The following is a 27,000-nucleotide window of genomic DNA, read 5'->3' on the forward strand; positions in this document are numbered from 1 at the left end:
AAATTAGAGTATGATAGCAAAAGAGATGGAGAAAACACCTGTCTCCAGATGACATCTTCAAACTAAAGGCAACCGTGGTATGGCACTCCTGACAGGGAAATGCGTTCATCCTGTATGATGATTTATACAGGTAAGATAATCTAGCATTCACTAGCTACATTTTCAAATATTACACGTCTCTAATTTTGATAGAAAGTGGTTTCATTTCAAGCTAAAGTATACTGTTAACTAACTAGCTAACATTAGCTGGCTGGCTCCCTAGCTGATGTTATTATTTGTTTCCCAGATCCGTTTTCTTTTCTAGTTAGAGCCTAATGTTAGGCATTGTTGTCACTTTGTTAATCGTTGGCTAACATTGAACCTGGTTGGATAGCTCCCATTCATTGTTTAACTAGCTAGCTAGCTATATGTCTTAAGCTAAAGTGTACTGTTACCTAGCTAGCTAACGTTAGCTGTCTGGCTCCCTAGCGGACATTATTATTCATTTCCCAGAGCTGTTTGCTTTTATAGTTAGAGCCTAATGTTAGGCATTGTTGGCACTTTGTTCATTGTTGGCACTTTGTTCATTGTTGGCACTTTGTTCATTGTTATTTAACTAGCTAATGTTAGCTGGCTGGCTCATTAGCTAGCTGTTAAGATATTTTATCAAGGTTCTACCCAGAAACTTAACCATTAGGATTAGAGGCTATGTAGCATGGACAAAGGGTAATCAGAAATGATAACCATTGTGGAAGAAGGAATGTATTTGTGTACCGAAAGTAAGCAAAGAGAATCCTTAACCTATGTTTGAACCGATCCAGCTATAACTCTGTGGAGATAAAATAAGACAGCGAGAGCCCCTCCAGGTTTTCCGTATCTGTGGGGGACTGGAACTGTCAGCTAAGTGGTAATAAACTGTGGGGAGACTTCAGGAGATAATCCAGATATAGTGTGTAAAGTATGTGCGTTAGTGGGTTGGAATGGACTTTTGAAGCAGCTTTGTCCTTGTCGGAGAGGGGGAGGGACATTTAAGACGCTATGATGTTATTTGTGATATATAAACTAATGTACATTAGTTTTTAAGTAGAGCTCTCGGGAATAAACGCTATTGATTGATTTTGAGACTGTTCTTTTTCTATTTTATGCAAATAAGAACCTTACAAATTCTTAGAAACGGACAAAGTGTTTTGCTTTGTTATAATTTAATTGGTTAAAACATTATAGGAATTAAATTCCTCTAACGCTAGCGTTACGCGACGTGTGTTCAACACCCGTTCAATATGATCGGTGTCAATAAATGTCTGCAAAAAAGCGCAATGAAATTGTTGCCAGCAGAGCTGGTTAGGCTGTTTTCATGTTATCAAGAGGTAAACACGATTTTCTCAAAAGTGTGTTTACAAGTTGATTAACTTTCAAAGCAGAATTACTTTCCCATTGTTCTTCAAATGCGATGTATGATATATAATTGTGTAGCTCTGAGTTACCAGTAAAAAACACCAAGTCACATTTTGCTACAGGTGGTGAGTCACATTTTGTTGTGTTACAGCCTGAATTTAAAAAAGACTCAAATTGAGCTCAGGTACATCCGATTTCCTTTGATCATCATTGAGATGTCGCTACAACTTGATTGTAGTCCACCTGTGGCCAATTCAATTGTTTGGACATGATTTAGAAAGAAACACACATGTCTATATAAGGTCCAACAGTTGACAGTGCATGTCAGAGCAGAAACTATACCATGAAGTCCAAGGAACTGTCCGCAGATGTCGGAGTTAAAGTTGTGATGAGGCATATATCTGGGGAAGGGCATAAAACAATTTCTAGAGTGTTGAAAGTTTCCAAGAGCACAGTTGTCTCCATCATAAGGAAATTGAAAAAATAAAGATCTACCAAGACTCCGTCCGACCAAACTGAGCAACCGGGCAAAAAGGACCTTGGTCAGGGAGGTGACCAAGAACCCACTCTGACAGAACTACAAAGTTCCTTGGCTGAGATGCGAAAACCTGACAGAAGGACAACAGTATCTACAGCACATCACCAATCTGGGCTTTATGGGAGAGTGGCCAGATGGAAGCCATTCCTGAGAAGGCACATGACAGCACGTCAGGTGTTTGCAAAAATGCACGTGAAAGACTCAGAGCATAAGGCAAAAGATTCTGTGGTCTGATGAGACAAACATTTTACTCTTTTGCTTGAATGCAAAGTGTTATTTCTGAAAAAAAACAGGCACAGCTCTTCACCCATCTAACACCATCCCTACTGTGAAGCATGGTAGTGGCAGAATCATGCTATCTGGATGCTTATCAGTGGCAGGGACTGTGAGACTGGTAAGGATAGAGGGAACAATGAATGGAGCCAAATACAGGCAAATTCCTAATGAGAACCTGCTTCAGGTTGGAAAATTACCTTAGACTGAGGCAAAGATTTTACGTACCAACAGGACAATGACCCCAAGATTACAGACAAATCAACGCTAGAATGGCTTCAGAACAAGAATGTGAAAATCCTTGAGTGGCCCAGTCAAAGCCCAGACTTGAATCCCATTGAAAATCTGTGGAAAGGCTTGAAGATTTCTGTTCCCTGCCACTCCCGATATAATTTAACAGAGCTTGAGAAAATCTGCAATGAAGAATGGGAGAAAATCCCCAATTCCAGATGTGCGAAGCTGATAAAGACACACCCAAAACTGTAATGTGGTGCGTGCTGGTGGTAGGGAAGTCAGGCGCAGGAGAACAAACTTGGTATAAACGGAGTATTTAATGAAAGCTCACAAACTCCAAAAACCAACGTATACAAAATAAAGAAAAGTGGGTAAATAAAACCTGTCGCACAGCATAACAGACATAACACCTGTTAAAAAAAATTACCAAGCAAAATATTACAGATATAAATAAAAAAGCACAGGTATCATCAAGCAGCAGTGGCCCACATTCATACAACGAACAATCACTGAAAAGCTAAATAATCAATTTTAAATTCATCCTGTAACTCAACATAATGTGAAATAATTCAAGGTGTATGAATACTTTCTGAAGGCACTGTATGTGCATGTGAATTAGTGTCCATGGTGATATTGTAAAGAATAGATGCTTTGAAAAGGTCTCCTCCCTACAGCTACATTACAGTATACTAACACACTAAAATTTGATACATGTGACTTGAATGGCTGTGATGTTACATCTAAAAAAGAGAACTGATAGGAAGATAGGAAGCAATGGCAAACAATCAAGTAAATGTGTAATGATGAGTAAATCATTTGTACTTAACTCTTTAATATTCTGTCACTTTATAATAACATTTATTTATTAGCACTTATAAATTATTTATAAACTATTGTGGTTTGAGATCTTCACTGAGTGTGAGCTAACGTTAGCTAATGCTGTCACCTCAGTTGCTAACCTTAACCTGGCTAGCACTATGAATCTAGCTAACTAATAACTCACTGTACAGCTGATGTGGATGACATGGGTGGAAGGACCACAACAAATCTTATTCTCTTCAATATGGGTTCTATGCTGGGCCCATACGTCAAATCAACTGCCCCAAAATGAGACTTACAAAGAACATGAATGTGGTGCTGACTGATGATTGGCCAACACTATTGCCAATCACCCCACACGGTAGGCGGGACATAAAAAGGGTATATCTGCATTCACAAAACTATTAATAAATAGTAATTGCATTAATTGTAAACATTTATAAATACAGTAAGGCTTATAATAACTTTACGGATAACTTTATCTCTGCCTCATATTACTGAACAGCCTAAATTAAAAAAAAATCCCTACAAATATTTATTGATGGATAGACAACTGTCTCTGTCAGCTGTTGCACAAGCACACTTGTGATTTCATGAATATGAATATTTTCTAGTAAGATTTTTTGTTCGTTGCGTTATGCTAATTAGTGTAGTTGATGACAATTCTCCCGGATCCGGGAAGGGTAGTTTTAAGAAGTTAATAAATACGGAATCCATTTAAAAAAAAATCTATATATGTGACTCATTTCAGGAAACTAGGTATAACTAGGTGCATTTGAATGTAAACTTTTCCTTTTAATAAAAATGTGGTTTTTTTTGGCAGAAATGCCTTCTGGAACATGTGGACTTTCATGTGCCTTAATAATGAACTTGTATGCTATCTGTTAATGGGATAAAAAAAAATCAATTATGAGCCTAGATGGTTTAGCCACGGAAAAAGTCAGAAACCTATCCCCTAGCCATGATTGGCTGATATAATAGGTGGTCTGGACATGCCGAGAGTTCGGATTAGTCTTCCATATTGAAGCTTTCTGTCTATTTGAGCTTGTCAGTCTGTGTTGGTAATCCTGTCGACCGTGGCTTAAAAAAAATGTATTGTGTAGTGGAGCTGCATTAGTGTTGCTCTCCACTTTCTGGACGATCAAGTTTTGAAATCAGTGAAATTAGAGTATGATAGCAAAAGAGATGGAGAAAACACCTGTCTCCAGATGACATCTTCAAACTAAAGGCAACCGTGGTATGGCACTCCTGACAGGGAAATGCGTTCATCCTGTATGATGATTTATACAGGTAAGATAATCTAGCATTCACTAGCTACATTTTCAAATATTACACGTCTCTAATTTTGATAGAAAGTGGTTTCATTTCAAGCTAAAGTATACTGTTAACTAGCTAGCTAACATTAGCTGGCTGGCTCCCTAGCTGATGTTATTATTTGTTTCCCAGATCCGTTTTCTTTTCTAGTTAGAGCCTAATGTTAGGCATTGTTGTCACTTTGTTAATCGTTGGCTAACATTGAACCTGGTTGGATAGCTCCCATTCATTGTTTAACTAGCTAGCTAGCTATATGTCTTAAGCTAAAGTGTACTGTTAGCTAGCTAGCTAACGTTAGCTGTCTGGCTCCCTAGCGGACGTTATTATTCATTTCCCAGAGCTGTTTGCTTTTATAGTTAGAGCCTAATGTTAGGCATTGTTGGCACTTTGTTCATTGTTGGCACTTTGTTCATTGTTGGCACTTTGTTCATTGTTATTTAACTAGCTAATGTTAGCTGGCTGGCTCATTAGCTAGCTGTTAAGATATTTTATCAAGGTTCTACCCAGAAACTTAACCATTAGGATTAGAGGCTATGTAGCATGGACAAAGGGTAATCAGAAATGATAACCATTGTGGAAGAAGGAATGTATTTGTGTACCGAAAGTAAGCAAAGAGAATCCTTAACCTATGTTTGAACCGATCCAGCTATAACTCTGTGGAGATAAAATAAGACAGCGAGAGCCCCTCCAGGTTTTCCGTATCTGTGGGGGACTGGAACTGTCAGCTAAGTGGTAATAAACTGTGGGGAGACTTCAGGAGATAATCCAGATATAGTGTGTAAAGTATGTGCGTTAGTGGGTTGGAATGGACTTTTGAAGCAGCTTTGTCCTTGTCGGAGAGGGGGAGGGACATTTAAGACGCTATGATGTTATTTGTGATATATAAACTAATGTACATTAGTTTTTAAGTAGAGCTCTCGGGAATAAACGCTATTGATTGATTTTGAGACTGTTCTTTTTCTATTTTATGCAAATAAGAACCTTACAAATTCTTAGAAACGGACAAAGTGTTTTGCTTTGTTATAATTTAATTGGTTAAAACATTATAGGAATTAAATTCCTCTAACGCTAGCGTTACGCGACGTGTGTACAACACCCGTTCAATATGATCGGTGTCAATAAATGTCTGCAAAAAAGCGCAATGAAATTGTTGCCAGCAGAGCTGGTTAGGCTGTTTTCATGTTATCAAGAGGTAAACACGATTTTCTCAAAAGTGTGTTTACAAGTTGATTAACTTTCAAAGCAGAATTACTTTCCCATTGTTCTTCAAATGCAATGTATGATATATAATTGTGTAGCTCTGAGTTACCAGTAAAAAACACCAAGTCACATTTTGCTACAGGTGGTGAGTCACATTTTGTTGTGTTACAGCCTGAATTTAAAAAAGACTCAAATTGAGCTCAGGTACATCCGATTTCCTTTGATCATCATTGAGATGTCGCTACAACTTGATTGTAGTCCACCTGTGGCCAATTCAATTGTTTGGACATGATTTAGAAATAAACACACATGTCTATATAAGGTCCAACAGTTGACAGTGCATGTCAGAGCAGAAACTATACCATGAAGTCCAAGGAACTGTCCGCAGATGTCGGAGTTAAAATTGTGATGAGGCATATATCTGGGGAAGGGCATAAAACAATTTCTAGAGTGTTGAAAGTTTCCAAGAGCACAGTTGTCTCCATCATAAGGAAATTGAAAAAATAAAGATCTACCAAGACTCCGTCCGACCAAACTGAGCAACCGGGCAAAAAGGACCTTGGTCAGGGAGGTGACCAAGAACCCACTCTGACAGAACTACAAAGTTCCTTGGCTGAGATGCGAAAACCTGACAGAAGGACAACAGTATCTACAGCACATCACCAATCTGGGCTTTATGGGAGAGTGGCCAGATGGAAGCCATTCCTGAGAAGGCACATGACAGCACGTCAGGTGTTTGCAAAAATGCACGTGAAAGACTCAGAGCATAAGGCAAAAGATTCTGTGGTCTGATGAGACAAACATTTTACTCTTTTGCTTGAATGCAAAGTGTTATTTCTGAAAAAAAACAGGCACAGCTCTTCACCCATCTAACACCATCCCTACTGTGAAGCATGGTAGTGGCAGAATCATGCTATCTGGATGCTTATCAGTGGCAGGGACTGTGAGACTGGTAAGGATAGAGGGAACAATGAATGGAGCCAAATACAGGCAAATTCCTAATGAGAACCTGCTTCAGGTTGGAAAATTACCTTAGACTGAGGCAAAGATTTTACGTACCAACAGGACAATGACCCCAAGATTACAGACAAATCAACGCTAGAATGGCTTCAGAACAAGAATGTGAAAATCCTTGAGTGGCCCAGTCAAAGCCCAGACTTGAATCCCATTGAAAATCTGTGGAAAGGCTTGAAGATTTCTGTTCCCTGCCACTCCCGATATAATTTAACAGAGCTTGAGAAAATCTGCAATGAAGAATGGGAGAAAATCCCCAATTCCAGATGTGCGAAGCTGATAAAGACACACCCAAAACTGTAATGTGGTGCGTGCTGGTGGTAGGGAAGTCAGGCGCAGGAGAACAAACTTGGTATAAACGGAGTATTTAATGAAAGCTCACAAACTCCAAAAACCAACGTATACAAAATAAAGAAAAGTGGGTAAATAAAACCTGTAGCATAACAGACACAACACCTATATATACAACGAACAATCACTGAAAAAAAGCTAAATAATCCATTTTAAATTCATCCTGTAACACAACATAATGTGAAATAATTCAAGGTGTATGAATACTTTCTGAAGGCACTGTACGTGCATGTGAATTAGTGTCCATGGTGATATTGTAAAGAATAGATGCTTTGAAAAGGTCTCCTCCCTACAGCTACATTACAGTATACTAACACACTAAAATTTGATACATGTGACTTGAATGGCTGTGATTCTCCACACTCTGGGCAGCAGAACGTTCTAGGCAGCCCAAGAATGTTTACCCAGACCAGTAACCAGGGTCTGACAATGGGCAAGTTTGTTTTGCATCGTCCAGAGCACTATTTTTCCTTTCCTCGTTTGTCAACTACTGCTTTAGACTACCTTTTATTTGTGATGATAATCTTCCTAAATATTATACTGCCATATCGTAGCGAGAGTTGCTGGAAAAATAAATAGTAAATGTTTGCAATCATAATGAGAAAATAATCGCTTGCTTGTGTGTCTTGCTTGTGTTGAACCAGAATTTGGCGTGAGTGGAGACGTTGAACATCTCCTGTACAGCCAGATTCTGATTCAGTGTTTGATATGCTTGGCTAAATTACTGTTACAACAGACAACAACATTTGTACAAAAATGTCGATCATGTCTTTTGTGTACAGCAGGATAGCTGCATGTAGCCTAACACCCCAACTGAAAAAATAAATCACGCTTGAGGCATGGAATGCATAGTTCGAACATGTCAACCATACTGTATCTTTAGTGTACAACATTAAGTCTCCACTTCATGTCAATGAGGGGGGAGCGGCAGTGGGAGCACTCAGCAGAAGCTAAATAGGCAACAGAGTGGGCAGCAACTATGTCTGCGCAATCTCCATATCAATAGTCACAGCAAGTCGGGTTCCAAAAAATGGTGTCAGCCTTCTCTTCTGATCCAATTTCGCTCTGGTATTGCTCAGCCACAAGCTCTGGGCATGCTCTGCCTTTTTCCTTTACTTCATGACTATTCTTTAGGCCTATTCAGTTTTAATTATTTAGCCAACCCCACCCACCGTAGCCTATATCTAGTTTATATTAGGTAATTCCTATTTTGAAGGAGTTCAAATGTATTAAGACGTTTTTAGGTAGGAAATACATATGCTGTCAAATGTATTTTAGTTTTTTATTGAATAGAAACACCATAATATAAATCAATTGAGCTAAAATATCAGAAAAAAAATGTTAATAATAATGGCCAGTATCTGCTTCTTTTCATAAATAAAAGATGATAAATTATCTCAAACTGCAGTGGTCAAATGATTTGCAAAAAGCTTCACATGTGCATTGAGCGTGGGAAATGCGCTCTACAAATGTATTATTATTATTATTATAAAGACAGAAAAATCCACATCTAAAAGCTTAATTACACAAAGGAATATTAGTGGGAATATAGCCATATAATAAACAAGAGAAAGGAGAATTTAATATATTTGAAAAACTTAAAAATGTAAAATACATTGAGATGAAGCTGGTATTTTTAATATTTCTTACTTTGTCTATTGTGCAATTTGTTTTTTTTGATTGGAGAAAGAAAACAAGGTAAGCGGCTGGTATGGTTCAATAAACTTTAGTGAACTATTTACAGAAATGATATACAAACAATACATATAGTAGCAAATCAGCCTGTAATTTTAGAATGAACAACTGCAACCCGTTTTGACTACTAATTCATATGCACATCAGAAACTGTTCTTTAGAGCTTGCAACCTCTGTCCCCATGAAAAGTGTGTTTAGAGCTCCATCTACATTCATTCCACCTGGGCCTATTAATCCAGCTGTGGATACTTACACTCTAAAAATTAGGGGTCCAACAAGGGTTCCTCTAAGATCCTCAAAGTTCTTTGAAGAACCTTAGGGTTCTTGGCACTGAACATTTCCACCAAAAGGTTCTTCCAAGAACCCATAGAAGGTGGGGTTCATCGAGGACCTCCTTCGTTGGTGGGGGTTCTTGCAGGAACCTAATTGCCCAACTGAAATATTTGCATTTGAATTTGAAAGGACAGTAGGTGCAGGCACTTAACTGGAAAATGTCAAGCTCTCCTCAATTTAAGGTAAGGTTTGTAACATGTATCATATTTAAATTAATATTGTTTTATGATGATACCCTCTATCTTTTCATATTTGTGCAAATCTTTCGAAAACAGAAAATGGAAACAATTCAAGGATATCAATCAACAAAGAGGTAAGAATATGTAGGCTATAAGAGAATGTTGAAGGCTAGCTGTATTGGGTTCAGATGACTGAACTGCTCACTTTTGTGTCTGTGTCTGCAGGTATACAGACAGGGGGCACACAAGGTATGTCTATTGGTATTTTTATGTAATGCAGATCACATGTACCATCCTCCTCCCTTACCACTTCAATGAATATCCCATAGGCCTCTACATTATGGTATGTGTATGAAAACCATTATCAAAACTGTTTTTTTTCCATTTACATTTACCACAAAAACCAAGGTATGAATACTGTTGTGTGCATGTTTTGTTAATCATCTGTATAATTACTATTTTTTGGATTCACAGACTCCCCCCCCCCCTACACCTCTGATGAATATAACAGGAAATCTGTTAGATCACCATGCACTGCAAAAATCATTCTGGCTATGGATACGGAAAACATCAACACATTAATGCCAGAGGATATACCCATTCGACTTGGGTCTCTGCTGCGAGTTTACCTCATATTTTGATTTTTATTTGCTACGAAAATCATAATAAACACTGACACCTAAAATATTGTGTTATTGCTGTTATTAATATATAGACAGGTAACTCTTTATCCACAATATAGCAGGGAGTGTAAAGCCATAACATATATGTTTTTCCAGCAGCAGGCTCTGATTGATAATGTCAAGACACACACCGAAGTCTAACAAAATAGCCCCCACAATCTTTTTATCATAAATTTCTCTCAGCCAATCATCAGTAATTTGTGTAAGTGCTATGCTTGTTTAATGTTCTTCTCTATTAGTGTGCTGTAAGTCTGTTATATGCATATTATTATTATTAATAATAAGGGAGGGGGGAGGGATAGTTAAATTTTTTACCCCAAACGGTTATTCAAAAGGTTATTTGAGGATCCATTAAAAGGGGTTCTTTGAAGAACTTATGGTAGTTCCCCCATAGTTTCAATTGGAAGAACCCCTAAATGATACTCCAGGAACCTTTTCTTTTTAGAGTGCACTACAGACTGGCGCGTAAAGACATATCCAAGCTAGAAGCCTCTATTCCCTATGTCAAGAATAACTTTACCCACTCTGAGAAACAAGCCCTTAAATCTCCAGAATGACACCTATATATTAGTCCGACCAGCAAACAAGGGCGGTGTTACTGTAGAAGACTACACTATCTATAAGACTGAAGTACACAATCACCTGAATGTACAGACGTTCCATGAGACTCACTACAAACACCACTAAACAGCTTTTGGCTGTAATGAACAGACTGTCACCGAGGGCATTGGTGATATCACCAAAGGAGAACACAGATTATTGGTGAGTAAAAACAGTTCCACACTGGTAATCTGCAGTCCCTACAAGACTGTTTAATTATCTAAATCCCCATACGGACAGCTGCTTGGTCCTGTTGTGGTGGGTGATTCTGTCAGGGCTTTCTTCCTGGGAAGGAGAGGCGGACCAAAACGCAGCGTGGTTATAGTTCATTGTTATTTAATAAGAAAACTCAAACATGAACAAACTACAAAACAATAAACGTGAAAACTGTAACAGTCCTAACTGGTGAATAAAACACAAAGACAGGAAACCATCACCTACAAAACACCCAAAGAATATGGCTGCCTAAATATGGTTCCCAATCAGAGACAACAATAAACACCTGCCTCTGATTGAGAACCACTCTAGGCAACCATAGACTTACCTAGACAACTAAACTGAACACAACCGCATAAATCTAATAAACCCCTAGACAAGTCGAACACAATAAATCACCCATGTCACACCCTGGCCTAACCAAAATAATAAAGAAAACAAAGATAACTAAGGCCAGGGCGTGACAGCTGTATACAGCCATTAGCAAACAGGAAAACACTCACCCACAGGCGGGGATCCTAGTGGCAGAGGGACTTTAATGCTGGTCATCTTAAATCTGATTTACCTCATTTCTACCAGCATGATAAAGGTGCAACCAGAGGGAAAAAAACTCTAAACCACCTTTACTCCACACACAGAAATGAGTGCAAAGCTCTCCCTCACCCTCCATTTGGCAAATCTGACCATAATTCTATCCTCCTGATTCCTGCTTACATGAAAAAAAACTGAAGCAGGAAGCACCAGTGACTCAGTCAATAAAAAAGTGGTCAGATGAAGCGGATGCTAAACTAAAATAACTTTTTGCTAGCACAGACTGGAATATGTTCTGGGATTCCTCCGATGGCATTGAGGAGTACACAACATCAGTCACTGGATTCATCAATAAATGCATCGATGACGTCGTCCCCACAGTGACTGTACATACATATCCCAACCAGAAGCCATTCATTACAGGCAACTTTCAATGCTTATAAGAAATCCCGCTATGCCCTTCGACGAACCATCAAACAGGCAATGCGTCAATAAGGACAAAGATCGAATTCTAATACACCCGGTCCTACATTTGTCGGATGTGGCAGGGCCTGCAAACTACTACAGACTACAAAGGGAAACACAGCCGCGAGAAGCCCAGTGACACGAGCCTACCTACCAGATGAGGTAAATTACTTCTATGCTCTCTTCGAGGCAAGTAATACTGAAGCATGCATGAGAGCATCAGCTGTTCCGGACGACTGTGTGATCATGCTCTCCGCAGCCGATATGAATAAGACCTTTAAACAGGTCAACATTCACAAGGATGCAGGGCCAGATGGATTACCAACTGGGAAGTGTCTTCACTGACATTTTCAACCTCTCCCTGTCTGAGTCTGTAATACCAACATGTTTCAAGCAGACCACCATTGCCCTTGTGCCCAAGAACACTAAGGTAACCTGCGTCAATGACTACCAACCCGTAGCACTCACGTCTTTAGTGCATCTTTCACGTCTTTTTGCATTGAAAGGCTGGTCATTGCTCACATCAACACCATTATCCCACAAACTCTAGACCCACTCCAATATACATACCGCCCCAACAGATCCACAGATGATGAAATCTCTATTGCACTCCACACTGCCCTTTCACACCTGGACAAGTTGAAAGAAAAACACTTTTTTTGTCAGAAATACAGTGTAGACATTAATGTTGTAAATAACTATTGAGGCAGATTTTAAATGGAAAATCTACATAGTCGTACAGGCCCATTATCAGCAAACATCACTTATGTCTTCCAATGGCACGTTGTGCTAGCTAATCCAAGTTCATCATTTTAAAAGGATAATTAGTCTTTAGAACACCCTTTTGCAATTATGTTAGCACAGCCGAAAACTTGTTCTGATTAATAAAACTTGCCTTCTTAGACTAGTTGAGTATCTGGAGTGTCAGCATTTGTGGGTTCGATTACAGGCTCAAAATGGCCAGAAACAAAGATCTTTCTTCTGAAACTAGTCAGTTTATTTTTGTTCTGAGAAATGAAGGCTATTCCATGCGAGAAATTGCCAAAAAACAAGATCTCGCACAACACTGTGTACTACTCCCTTCACAGAACAACTCAAACGGGCACTCACCAGAATAGAAAGAGGAGTGGGAGGCCCCGGTGCACAACTGAGCAAGAGGACAAGTACATTAGAGTGTCTAGTTTGAGAAACAGATGCCTCACATGTCCACAACTGGCAGCTTCATTAAATAGTACCCGCAAAACACCAGTCTCAAATCAACAGTGAAGAGGCGACTCCAGGATGCTGGCCTTCTAGGCAGAATTCCTCTGTCCAGTGTCTGTGTTCTTTTGCCCATCTTAATCTTTTCTTTTTATTGGCCAGTCTGAGATATTGCTTTTTCTTTGCAACTCTGCCTAGAAGGCCAGCATCCCGGAGTCGCCTCTTCAAAGTTGACGTGAACTATTCCCCCTCAGGAGACTGAAAAGATTTGTCATGGGTCCTCAGATCCTCAAAATGGTATACACCTGCACCATCGAGAGCATTCTGACTGGTTGCATCACTACCAGGTATGGCAACCGCTCGGCCTCCGACCACATACGGCCGAGTACATCACTTGGGTCAAGCTTTCTGCCTTCCAGGACCTCTATACCAGGTGGTGTCAGAGGAAGGCCCTAAAAATTGTCAAAGACTCCAGCCACCCTAGTCATAGACTGTACTCTCTGCTACCGCATGGCAAGTGGTACCGGAGCGCCAAGTCTAGGTCCAAGAGGCTTCTAAATAGCTTCTACCCTCATGCCATAAGACTCCTGAACAGCTAAGCTAAATGGCAATTTGCATTTCCCCCCCCTTTTTAATTATCTATGCATAGTCACTTTAATAACTCTACCTACATGTACATTTTACCTCAATTACCTCGACTGCCCCCTGCACATTGACTTTGTACTGGTACCCCCTGTATAGCCTCACTATTGTTATTTTACTGCTGCTCTTTAATTATTTGTTACTTTTATTTGTTATTTTTTATTTCTTATCTATTTTTGTTTTACTTAGCAGGTACTTTTCTTGTAAGTAAGCATTTCACTGTAAGGTATACATACACCTGTTCTAATTCTATTCAGCACATATGACAAATAACATTTGATTTGATTTGATTTCAAGTCATTGTCTCAAAGCAGCCTTATTATGCTGTGAAAGGATCCAGGAACCCAAATGATTTGGGTGAATCCCATCCTCCTTATAATAAGAGCAATTATGCCCGAGCGGCGTCCTGCCGTAGGACTTGAGAACAATTTGCGTTTTTCCCATAAGTTCGCGCAGAATTGAATTTTGTTTGCTATGCGCAGAATTGCGATATGTTTGTAAGCATAGCCACCTCATTCCTGTAGTCCCCCGCTAGCAAACAATTGCCGCATTGGAACTACGGATTGTCAATATTGTCGTGGGCATGAGAATAGTAAACACAGATGCTACAGCGCTGGAAGTTAGTTAGCTATTCCAGTCGAAGCGGACTCCATTGCAACCTAGCTAGCTAGCTGGCTAGTTGGTAGCAGGTGTTGTCACAGGTATCCGAGTTCTTGAGTTCCAAAGTTTTCGGCGTCGAGTCGGTGTCTCCCAACAGCAGCTTTACCAACAGACAGTGTATGTCCCAGATTTTTCCGATAATGGAGAAGGTAGAACATCAGACTGACGATGCAGCAGAAGAGGGCGTGTGTGGAATTAAACACTACATTGATTCTATTGATGGAAAACTATTGTTTACTTCTTGTGTCTCACACATTTCATTCAACATTTCTTTCTAGATCAGAATCAAGGAAGGCTGTGTATTTTGGAATCTCGTTATCTTCCTGCAGATAGCAGTATTGAGTCCTGACCTGAGGGCCTACTTGTTTTCTTTCTCCAATCAAATCAACATCAATTATTTTTTTATTTTTATGGCATCCACAGACAGGGCAGCTTCATCTCAATGTATTTATCAATTTTCGGGTTTTCAAATATATTCCATTCTCATTTCTCTCGTTTATATTTTGGCTATATTCCCACTAATATTCCTTCATGTAATTAAGCTTTTACATATGCTTTTTTTCTGTCTTCGTAATAATAATAATAATAATATTTAATTTGTAGTGCACATTACTTACGCTCAATCCACATGTGAAGGTTATTGGTACTACACCATTTTTTTTAATCTGCTCAAATTATTCTGTGCTCCTTGCTCCTTGCTCCACACTTGTCCACTTACATGCTCTGGCATGCAAAGGTTATCAAAGAACTGTCAATGAATAATATTTTCAACGGATGGAGTCAGTGAATGAATGGCTGCAGCAACCATTACATTGTCTGACAAGCTGCATAACAAATTAGGCCTAATTATACAAAATAACAATGACGTTTCATTTTTTTAATAAGTCATTCAAACGAGAAAGTCTTTCAAATTAGATAATTCCAAGGGTCTACGTTATTAGATTTTTTCTTGGGCATCCGTATAACTTTCATGAATAAGCATTAAAAAACTATTTATGAACTATTCATTAACAACTATTTAATTAATTGTAAAAAAAATAATATATAAGCATGATAACCATTTCAATTAAGTATTAATAATCTCTTATTTATTTAAGTTATTATGCCGAATATTCAATTTGTCAACCTTGGGTGTTTTGGGTGTTTTATGAGACCATAGGGGACTTACAAAATCATGTTCAGTACCAGTCAAAAGTTTGGACACACCTACTCATTCAAGGGTTTTTGTTTATTTTTACTATTTTCTACATTGTAGAATAATAGTGAAGACATCAATACTAATACATAGCACATATGGAATCATGTAGTAACCAAAAAATCTTCTATTTTACATTTGAGATTCTTCAAAGTAGCCACCCTTTGCCTCGATGACAGCTTTGCACACACTTGGCATTCTCTCAACCAGCTTACCCTGGATTGCTTTTCCAACCTTCTTGATGGAGTTCCCACATTGGCTGAGCACTTGTTTGCTGCTTTTCATTCACTCTGCGGTCCAACTCATCCCAAACCATCTCTCCATGTTTCTTCCTAGGTTCTGGCCTTTCTAGAGTTTTTCCTAGCCACTGAGCTTCTACATCTGCATTGTCGTTTGGGGTTTTAGGCTGGTTTCTGTACAGCACTTTGTGACATCGGCTCATGTAAAAAGGGCTTTATAAATACATTTTATTGATTGATTGAATTGGGTTGAGATTGGGTGATTGTGGAGGCCAGGTCATCATTCAGCACTCCATCACTCTCGTTCTTGGTCAAATAGCCCTTACACAGCCTGAAGGTGTGTTGGGTCATTGTCCTGTTGAAAAACAAAAGATGGACCCACTAAGCGCAAACCAGAAGGGATGGTGTATCACTGCAGAATGCTGTGGTAGCCATGCTGATTAAGTGTGCCTTGAATCCTAAATAAATCACAGACAGTGTCACCAGCAAAGCACCCAGACACCATCACACCTCCTCCTCCATGCTTCACGTGGGAACCACATATGAGGAGATGATCTGTTCACCTACTCTGCGTCTCAAAAAGACGGCGGTTGGAATCAAACATTTTTAATTTGGGCTCATCAGACCAAAGGACAGATTTCCACAGCTCTAATGTCCATTGCTCATGTTTCTTGGCCCAAGCAAGTCTCTTCTTCTTATTGGTGTCCTTTAGTTGTTGTTTCTTCACGGAAATTCGACCATGAAGGCCTGATTCACGCAGTCTCCTCTGAACAGTTGATGTTGAGATGTGTCTGTTACTTGAACTCTGTGAAGTATTTATTTGATCTGCAATTTCTGAGGCTGAGAACTCTGAACTTATCCTCTGCAGCAGAGGTAACTCTGAGTCTTCCTTTCCTGTGGCGGTCCTCATGAGAGCCAGCTTCATCATAGTGCTTGATGGTTTTTACGACTGCACTTGAAGAAACTTTCAAAGTTCTTGAAATTTTCCGGATTGACTTACCTTCTTGTCTGTCATTTCACTTTGCTTATTTGAGCTGTTCTTGCCATAATACGGACTTGGTCTTTTACCAAATAGGGCTATCTTCTGTATAACCCTTACCTTGTCACAACACAACTGATTGGTTCAAATGCATTAAGAAGGAAATAAATTCAACAAATTAACTTTTAACAAGGCACACCTGTTAATTGAAATGCATTCCAGGTGACTACCTCATGAAGCTGGTTGACAGAATGCCCAGAGTGTGCAAAGCTGTCATCAAGGCAAAGGGTGGCAACTTTGAAGAATCTAAATCTAAAATATATTTAGATTTGTTTAACACTTTTTTGGTTACTATGTGTTATTTCATAGTTTGATGTCTTTACTATTATTCTACAATGTTGAAAATAGTAAAAATAAAGCAAATCTCTTGAATGAGTTGGTGTGTCCAAACTTTTGACTGGTACTGTATGTCTATGTAAATGGTGACCGTGTACAAAGGAGTTAAGTTAAGCACCTGGCCGTGCTGCTGCTCCAGTTTCAACTGTTCTGCCTTATTATTATTCGACCATGCTGGTCATTTATGAACATTTGAACATCTTGGCCATGTTCTGTTATAATCTCCACCCGGCACAGCCAGAAGAGGACTGGCCACCCCACATAGCCTGGTTCCTCTCTAGGTTTCTTCCTAGGTTTTGGCCTTTCTAGGGAGTTTTTTCTAGCCACCATGCTTCTACACCTGCATTGCTTGCTGTTTGGGGTTTTAGGCTGGGTTTCTGTACAGCACTTTGAGATATCAGCTGATGTACGAAGGACTATATAAATACATTTGATTTGATTTTTAGTTAAAAAAAACGACAAATGATGTACTATAATGTGTGTGTGTTAGCATAATCACGAGTATTTTACCTGTTAACTTCAGGTGTTAACCTTATCCTCCATCCCTCTCTTTTTTCTCCCTCATATACAAGTATTCTAATTCTCATTCATTTGTACTCTGTAAATAATATCACCATCTTGAAAAAAAGTTATTACTCAAAACTTTCTCATTTGAGTAATATAAGTTCTAGATGAAATAATTAACTGATGAGTTTTATAGTTAAATGTATAAAAAAATTATCCTATGCTTAAAAATCAAGGCCATGATGTAATTTACCTTAGACAAGATGCGTGATATCTGAACAATAACAGTGGATTTATATGGCAAGGAAACCGGTGTTCCTTAACAATGTATTGGTTCAATTTAGCCTCCTAGTTGCTATGGTAACTATACGTGAGTTGGCTCAGCTGGAATATATTGCTTGCACACATTTTGTGGAGAGAGAGAGATTATGAAAGATGGAGTGGGTGAGGATAAATGAGGAAATAACTTTATGAAGAACAAAATAACAAAGTACATTCTTTTGATCCGATTGGAAAACCTCCACATGAATCATTCACTGCATGACATCACAAAAGTAATGTTTATCTAGGTCCCTATTTATGGGAATCACTTGAGGGAAGTTGTTCAGAAGTATGCTGTTTTGTTAAAGTCTTATCAGACTTTTTCCCCACTGATATTCATTTACTTGTACTCATCAAATTTGAAAGCTTTGATGTGCAAATTTAAATGACACTTTCTCTGGAAGTGCAAATAAAAATTACACACACATAGGTCAATGGAGTGACTCAAATGTCCACAACATCCTTTAATTCATCTCTGAAATAACCAAAGGACTTACACTCTTAGAAAAAAGGTTCCAAAAGTTGTTTTTCAGCTGTCCAAATATAACCCTTTTTGGTTCCATGTAGAACCCTCTGTGGAAAGGGTTCTACATGAAACCCAAAAGGGTTCTGCCTGACACACAGAAAGGTTTTTCAAATGGTTTCCTATGGGGACAGCCAAAGAATCCTTTTAGTTTCGAGATAGAACATATTCTTCGAAGAGCGTAGAACGGTCTGCCTTTACTGATGCAACCATCCAAGTACAGACCTCTGTTAGCTAAAGTCAGGTGCCATTCCCAAAGGCTGAATACATCAAGCAGACATCAGGTTCAAGGGGAGGGGCTGTGATGTAACCAATGCAATTTTGCAACTCATGCTTACCTGGTTTGATGGAAAGGGTGGCACTGCTAGATGCTCTCCCAGCCTCATTGGCAGCTGTCACACAGTACATTCCAGCATCACTTGGTTTTGCACATTTGATGAGAAGTGAATACCGCTCTCCCTCCACTTTGACCCCATAGTTTGGGCTGTTAGTGATCTCAATATTGTCTCGCCTCCAGGTAACTAGATGAGGACACAGATCAGGACACAAATATAAGCTGAGGTGATATCAAAAATACATATTTAAGTGATTTGAAAGGGGAATGGTAGAAGCTGCCAGGGTTGAGTACAGAACTGCAAAGCTGCTGGGTTTTTTCCCATATGTATCAAGAATGGTCCACCACCCAAAGGACATTCAGCCAACTTGACACACTGTGGGAAGCATTGGAACTGTGGCAAGCATTGGAGTCAACATGGGCCAGCATCCCTGTGGAACGCTTTCAACAGCTTGTAGAGTCCATGCTCCAACGAATTGAGGCTGTTCTGAGGGCAAAAGGGGATGCAACTCAATATGAGGAAGGTGTTCCTAATGATTTGTACACTCAGTGTATGTGCTACAGAGAGATTGAGATAGCTTGCCTTCTGGGAGAGGAGTGCCAGCAATGATGACTCTCAGCAGGACCTCAGTACCAGCAGTTGCCACAGTGTCCTTAAGAGGAAACTCAAATATAGGGGCCTCCAAGGGGTCCTCTTCAGCAGACACGTAAGAGTCGTCTGAAGAATCTGCACAGATTACGAAACGTAATTTTAAAACCCAGTTTTAACGAAATGACAAAGACATTCATGGCTGTGTTCAGAGCTGAGGAAATTCTCATTAGCATTGGAGTTTGAAAAGACAAGGTTAATAAGGTAAGAAGCCTCTAATATACACATGACAGACATTTTCATTTTGACCAAAAAATATAGAAAATAATTCGCACCTAACTCTGGAGACATGGGCCTAGCGCAGCGACCCTTCCCCCAGGTCTTCTGTGTTTGGCCTTCTTTCACATTGGTCACCTCTTTAGACTTGGCAGTCTCTGGAGGAGCTTCCTCTTCCATGGGCTCTTCTTTGACAATGATGGTAGGTATGATTACCTTGGGGGCTGGCTTGATTAATTCAACTTCCATTTTTTCCTCAGATGGGGAGACTGGAATATTTGTTGAAGAGGTAACCAGCCATGGAGGTTTTTGCGGAGGTTGTATTGGATGCTCTTGTACAATGGTAGGCTTTTTCTGTACCAATGGACTTTCTGGTTTATACTCTACTTTTCTTAAGGCTACCTCTACAGGTGTTTTTCTTCCTGATGATTCTTCCTTTGGTGACTTTTGGGCAGGAGATTCTTGGATGTCCTGAGACTCTTGCGTATGACATACCCTCTGAACAACTGGTGATGGAGACCTCTGAAGGATCTCCTTGATTGGACTGACTCGATTTACCTGTCTTGTTGGCCTCTGTCTCGATAAGTCAGCCAGTTGCATAGATTCTGGAGCGAATGCTACTTCTCCCAATCTACTGACTGTTATGTTACTCATGGAGGGGCCCTCAATCTCGTGGGTTTGGGGCGAAGGCTGGTCCTGCCGTGCTTGTAGGTGCAGTCGTGGTGATTTTGGTGGCATCACCTTTTTAGGCTGTTCTGTCTCTTTCTGCTCCTTCTCCTGTTGGGCTCGCTCCCTTTCCTGGAGCTTCTGGAGAATTTGCGGTGGGAGGGGCTCAATCTTCCTCAAAGGCTGCCTGCCTCTTGCCCTGAGCGAAAGCTGCTCGACAGAGAAGGACTTCTTCATGTGAGGTTTACCCACAAGCTTCTTGATTCGTTGAGGCTCTTCAGTGAACTTGTTCTCAAATTCCTGGACCTTCTGGGTGGTACGGGGCCTGCGGTCCTCTAAGGACTTAGCCTTCTGTCTGAAATTGGACCTCCGTTCGGCAGCGTCCTCCTTCAGAGCCTCTCGTAGGTCTTCCCTCGAACTCCTTCTGGAGATGCCCAACCGGTTCCCTCCATCGTCTGAGTCGACAGACCCAGCGTAGTTGAACCCGGCCCAGGACCATCCCGAGATGGAGCCTTCATGGTCATAACTTCGCCTTCGCTCTTCAAAACCGTGCACCTTCTCAAAGATCTTGGAGCTTGCTCTGGTCAGTTCTGGGGACTGCCTAGGCTGGTACTCCTTGTGGGAGCACTCGTTGACACTGACAGGTGTCTGAGTAAGGGAATTCTGAGTGCTGCTTTGAGATATGGCTGATAATTTTGGATGTCTTAACATTTCCTCAAATTCAGCAGGGATTGTGTCTTGGTAGTCGGTTGGTACAAAATGTGTCTTGCGGGGTGAGAGGGGTGTGTTCGGGGCTGATCCAGAGCAGCTTGGCATTGGAGAAGTGGAGGGGCATTTAATAATTCTGGGGGAGAGGGGTGGGAGGACTTGTGGGGAGGATTCCCTCAAAACATTTTCAGATTGGCTCCTGAAAGAAGATGGTTATGGGAAATGATCTGTTAGAGAAAGAGTTCTAAATGATACCTGGGCCAGTGTGAGAATTGTCAAGAATATCATTAACACTGGGAGTTCTATTTTCGTCTGGCTTTAAGGCAGTGCTATTTTCATACGCACATGCTTGTAGGCGCTTTGCTATCTTCCAACCTTTGCGCAAGGGTTGGTGATTTATCCGTCTAACATCAAGGCTCTTGCGCTGAGGTGGGAGGAATGGAAATATCTGAGCTGTGTCCTTAAAAACGTGCACCAAATTGCCAATTTCATGCAGTGCAACTGGGAATATTTAAAAAGCTAGTCATAGCAGTAAGGCAGTTGGTTATGGCATCAATTTTGGCAGCGGAAGTGCACAATAGCCTAATCAGTAGCCTATCACCAATGTTTATTCAAATATCATCTTCGGGAGCAGCAAAAGTCAGCAGACATTCACCTTTTTTCTTTATATTAGATTTTTTTCTTGCATTTCTTCTGTAAAACGTTTTGACTCATTATGTGCAATGCCCATTGAATGAAAAATGGCAGTGACAGTAGTGGCCTTCACGGATTCACCTGTACCCGAAAACCCGAGACCCGATCCGGGACCTGAGCGGATCCGGATCCAGAATGTCACGGGTCTGGGTCGGACCTGATTGTCAGGCGTCTCAGGTATGTGTAATTTTAACGGACTTATCCGGAAGGACCCATGCAGATCCGAATGTAACTGCTGCAGTAGAGAGAGAGAGATTTTTTTTATTTATGCTTCTGCTCTTTGCTTTTCACGAGAGTGGCGCCTGTAGCAATTTTTGTTTTTGTTGGCCAATCATAAGTAATCATAGCGGCAATAGGCTACAGTTATAGAGCCTTCAAGGGTGGCAAAAGTAAAGAGATATCTATTTAAGGGAAAATTGAGTTAAATTAAATAATTAAAACTTCAAGGAGAAGAAAAATCTACAATGATTAAGAGCCACAGGTAGACTGCTACTTTATATTCTGAATGGAATACCTGTATTCATAGAAAAGGGTATTTTGTTTTTAAATTATATTGTAAATTGGAATGGTAGAGTTATGTCTTTCATGGAGTTATCAGAACTGTATGGGAAGGTCTGCTCAATCCAAGATTACAACCAATTGATTACAGCATTACCCCCAAAATGGAGGAGGCAGGTGGCAGTGGGAGGAGGTAGGGAACTGATCTGTCTGCCCAATATAAAGGATCACAACTGACGGAAAATACAAATTGCATAAATAGGAAAGTATACCAGTTTTATTTGAGGACCAGGATGTTGACAGCTGTGCCATACAGATTGCAAAATAGTTGGGAAGAGATTTTTGATTTGCCGATTTCATGGTATGAGTTGATATATAAAATGAAGCAGGATTCAAGACTTTGTGCTTTTCAGCTAAAAATATTATATACAATTCTTGCCACCAACAAAATGTTGAGTATTTGTGGCATACAATCATCGAAGCTCTGCAGATTTTGTTGTGAGGATGCAGAATCAATAGACCATTTATTTTGGTACTGCCCAGGAATAGTTGAAAATGTATAACAGTGATCTAAAATTGACCCTAGAAATAGTACTGTTAGGAGATCTGGAGAGAACAGGTCATTCAATGACTAATACTGTATACTAATACTCTTAGTAAAAGTATTCATCTTAAACTCGCAATCTGTGTATCTTCTATTCGATTAGATAGATTGAAATGTTATGTTAAACAGATATACTGTGCATAGAAATCCGAAGAGGGTGGCCAGCAGAGATAGGTGGGATGGGCTGAGGGAAGCTGAAGGTTGGGATATGTAATTTGGAGACAAGTGGGAGTGGAGATGCTGGGCGGAGAATAGAATGACGGTCAAAGATAGAAGTAATAATTAAGTGAAAATAAAACATAACAAAAAGTATGTTTGAGTGACACTGAGTGGCAGTGTTGTTACAGTTAATGCCGGTTTGCTTGAGGCTGATGCCGTGCAGGTGTTTGTACACACACTCTCATTCAAATGCACACATGTAAATAGTGACATACATGCACTCAAACATATTCAATTGGCCTTGCTGTTATGATTTTTGTTGTCCTTGATGTCTTTTGTTTTTTGCATTGCTGTTTTCTGTTTTCCTTTGTCTTTCTCTTTGTCCTCTTTTGTTCATTTTGTTGGTTGTTGGTGTGGGGGAGGGTTTTGGGGGTGGGGATTGGATTTATTGTATTTTTTTTTCCCGGGGGGGGGGGGGGGGGGTCTTGGATCAGGGTGTTGACCCTGGTTGCTTCTGTGTGTGTTTCTGGATGGGAGGTTGTTAGATGACTAATGTGATGCAGTTGTTGAGCGGCTTCACTGCAATTATATTATACGTTTTAAATATTATATTTAAAAAATATATATATTTATTTATGGGTCTGGATGGGAAAGCGCCAGGTTTCCAAGTGTCTGCAGGAAGCCTGTTTAGAAACATTGTTGATAAAAAAAAGATTGCTTATTGTTTTTCGTTGATCATTTTGTAAAAAAATATGATCTTCCACTTTCCTCTGTTGGACCTAAATGTAAAATCGTGGTAATTCTGTCTGTGGCGCTGAATTCACTATTGATGTTTGCCTGTTTGTTTGTTTACCTTTACAATTCTTTACCTGGCAAGTCACCATATGGCGAAGGTAGCCTAATCTTATTATAACGTTTGGAAGGCAATGTCCATGGCTCGGACATGAAATGCAATTTTCGAAATGCAAATACAACATGTAGCCAAATCTACTTCCATGTTGAAGCCAACTAGCCTACTTTTTTGTATTTCAAAAATGTTATAAATCTTTGTTATAACTAGGCCTATTATACAGTTACTGTAGCCCTATAATATTTAATAAACTATCTTCAATGGATAGGACGAACATCCATGCCCTCATTGCGAATTGGACATCAAACACCATAAACACACAACTTGAAGCAACCACATAAAAAGCCCTTGTCACACCTACAATTTATGAATTGATAGAAAGCCTGCTGCTTTACGCTAACCCCAGGGGTTGCGCCCATAATTCCTGCCATCAAAATAGCTCAAATATTCCTGTGAATGCACTACGATTCATGTTTGCATTTGGTTTGTACAAATAGAGCTCTTGGACTGCCAAAATTATATTACACTTTATATGAAGCAAAAGATTTCAAGCACATCATTCTGTTTGTTAAATCACAAGATTGTAAAGAGCATGGCAAACTGAAAATCATCTATTCAACAATGGCATGCATAACAATCATAGAATAACCAAAGGGGTCAATGATACCTGCTCTGAATGGCAGTTGCTATAAATAAGTCCATGTGAATTCCAAACAAAGCTAAAGAAGCAGGGCTATGCTCAAACTTTGGAAATGTTTGGACTGCAGTAACTGCTTACTTGCACAATTTGCCCACTTTATTTATTTTCATTCACTGACTGGTGTTGGTCAAAATGGAAAGCAAAATTATAATGGGGAGTTGAAGGAAATTGTGAGACAAAATGAGAATTAATCTAAATATAGGACAAAAAGTAATTTGATGCTAAAAGGGACAATCTGTAATTCAAACACTAATGAGCTGGACTCCCCAGCCACTGATTTTGGTAAACAGATGAGGGATGTGGCTGGAGAAATGTAACTACTCTCAAACTGGATGCAAGAACAGACCATCCATAAGATCATAGTTATAGTTTTAACTATGTTTTGAGGCTTTAGTGTTTGTGTTCAATTACATTGTTTACAAACAATGGAGTAATACAAGCTTATATTTTGGGGTTCTAATGGGGAAGACAGTTGAAGTAGGCTCATGAGTAATTTAAAAGTTGTATTCTTCAAGAATCAATAGGTATATAAATAACCCAGAGTTCAACTCCCTGTCTGAGTATAACAACTGACCAGGTGAATCCAGGTGAACGCTATGATCCCTTATTTATGTCACTTGTTAAATCCACTTCAAATCAGTGTAGATGAAGGGGAGGGGACAGGCTAAAGAAGGATTTTTAAACCTTGAGACAATTGAGACAGGGATTGTGTATGTGTGCCATTCAGAGGGTGAATGGGCAAGACAGAAACTGTAAGTGCCTTTGAACGGGGTATGATAGTAGGTGCCAGGCGCACCGGTTTGTGTCAAGAACTGCAACGCTTCTGGGTTTTTCAAGCTCAACAGTTTCCCATGTGTATCAAAAATGATCCACCACCCAAAGGAAATCTAGCCAACTGGACACAACTGTGGGAAGCATTCAAGCCAACATAGGCTAGCATTCCTGTGGAACGCTTTCAACACTTTGTTGAATATTTGTCTCAACAAATTGAGGCTGCTCTGAGATGTTCCTAATGTTTGGAATACTCAGTGTACAGTATATCATTCATTTCAAAGTACCAAAGTATATAAATTGCAGATTGCCTCTTTAAGGAATGTTTACTAATCATATCAGTAGTGAAATCTGTTGTAACAGCTACTCAAGTAAATCCCTGAGTGATCCTCCTCAGTATATCACCTGCACCTCCATTCATGTGGTGACAGCAAATGCATACACACACCACAGTGACTTTATTATCTTTTAAGTGCGAGCTTTCCCAAGGGCAACAATCCACTTCTTAAAGCATTATTATGTGTTGCACAGTGTAATAGTAAGTCATCGGCAATACTTTTATTAACTTGTGTTGCGGGTGTTTGAGATGGGTGCGCTTTAATATTTTCTGCTATCCTAAGTGTGTTACCCAGGCTTCTTGGTAATGTTTACCTAAAGGAGTATGGTTTGAGTATCCTTCCATTATAGATACTGAACCTGCTGTCAAAGTAACCGCTTGCTAAAGACACACTTTCCTTGGACTCCTCTACTGGCCCAGTTAGATTAGCATATGTGCTCTTATCAGAGACTTGGCCCCTTGGTGCTTGATCTGGGTGACTGCTCCACCCTGTTTGCTTACCTGGAGGGCTTGGAGATGTCTTGAAGTCCTTTGCCCCAGCTGTCCATCATTCTGTCCCCTGTGGCAAGATAAAACATGAAACAGAAATAGTTTTGTTTGTTAGCCACTATTTCAGTTATTCTATCTGAAATACTTTAATAATTCAGAACAAGGGTGTACCTCAGTTGGCATTGTTACCTGTAATTGTGAGAAACAGGTAGGACAAATATGCCTAAACCCTAGAATTATTAAGAGCAATGTTCCTTTTCAAATCCTAGCAACCATGGAAAAAAGATTCAGTCATTTTTCTTTCTGTACGGATAATGCTGTGGATCCAACTGATGGCTTAAATTATATTCAGCTATCTGGTGCAGAGAACGTGAAGGTTAAGAAGTCTATGAGCTCTATTTTTGGCTGGGGCTAAGGAAGTGCAAGTGTCAAATGCACATTAGTTTGCAATTTTGTCATGTAAAAAATGTTGCACTGTCATTTTCCAGCCCTAACAGCAGGTTCAGCAATTTACCTGTCTAACATCAGCTCACTTGCGCTGAGGTGGGAGGGGGGGCAATATTTGAGGTGTGTTCTTAAAAACACTGACAATTTCATGCAGTGCTAATGGGAAGTTTTAAGACCACAAAAAGCAGGTCCTACAGGTACTGTAACACAGTTCATAATGGCATGGATTTTGTGAGCGGAAAGGCAGCCTAACCAGCCATTATGCACATTGCCCATGGCGAGAGATGTGCATTTTGTGCTGATGAATCTCGAATTTAGAAACATAAAAACTATTAAAGAAACATAAAAACTAAACTATTTGATTAAAAACCATTAAAAAACAACCTCCGCTTAATCAAGGC

The 27,000-nt window shown here is 39.8% G+C and overlaps 1 protein-coding gene across 1 annotated transcript in view; it reads right to left on the minus strand.

The window, feature by feature from the left end:
- Positions 1 to 27,000, minus strand: part of LOC139380049 (striated muscle preferentially expressed protein kinase-like) — a 215,872-nt gene that overhangs the window by 89,691 nt on the left and 99,181 nt on the right. Inside the window, 4 exon segments of the mRNA XM_071122517.1 lie at positions 18,817 to 18,999; positions 19,396 to 19,539; positions 19,737 to 21,250; positions 26,165 to 26,222. Of these exon segments, the coding sequence (XP_070978618.1) occupies positions 18,817 to 18,999; positions 19,396 to 19,539; positions 19,737 to 21,250; positions 26,165 to 26,222 (1,899 nt within the window).

This window comes from Oncorhynchus clarkii, chromosome 22 (assembly GCF_045791955.1).
Source record: "Oncorhynchus clarkii lewisi isolate Uvic-CL-2024 chromosome 22, UVic_Ocla_1.0, whole genome shotgun sequence".
NCBI lineage: Eukaryota > Metazoa > Chordata > Actinopteri > Salmoniformes > Salmonidae > Oncorhynchus > Oncorhynchus clarkii.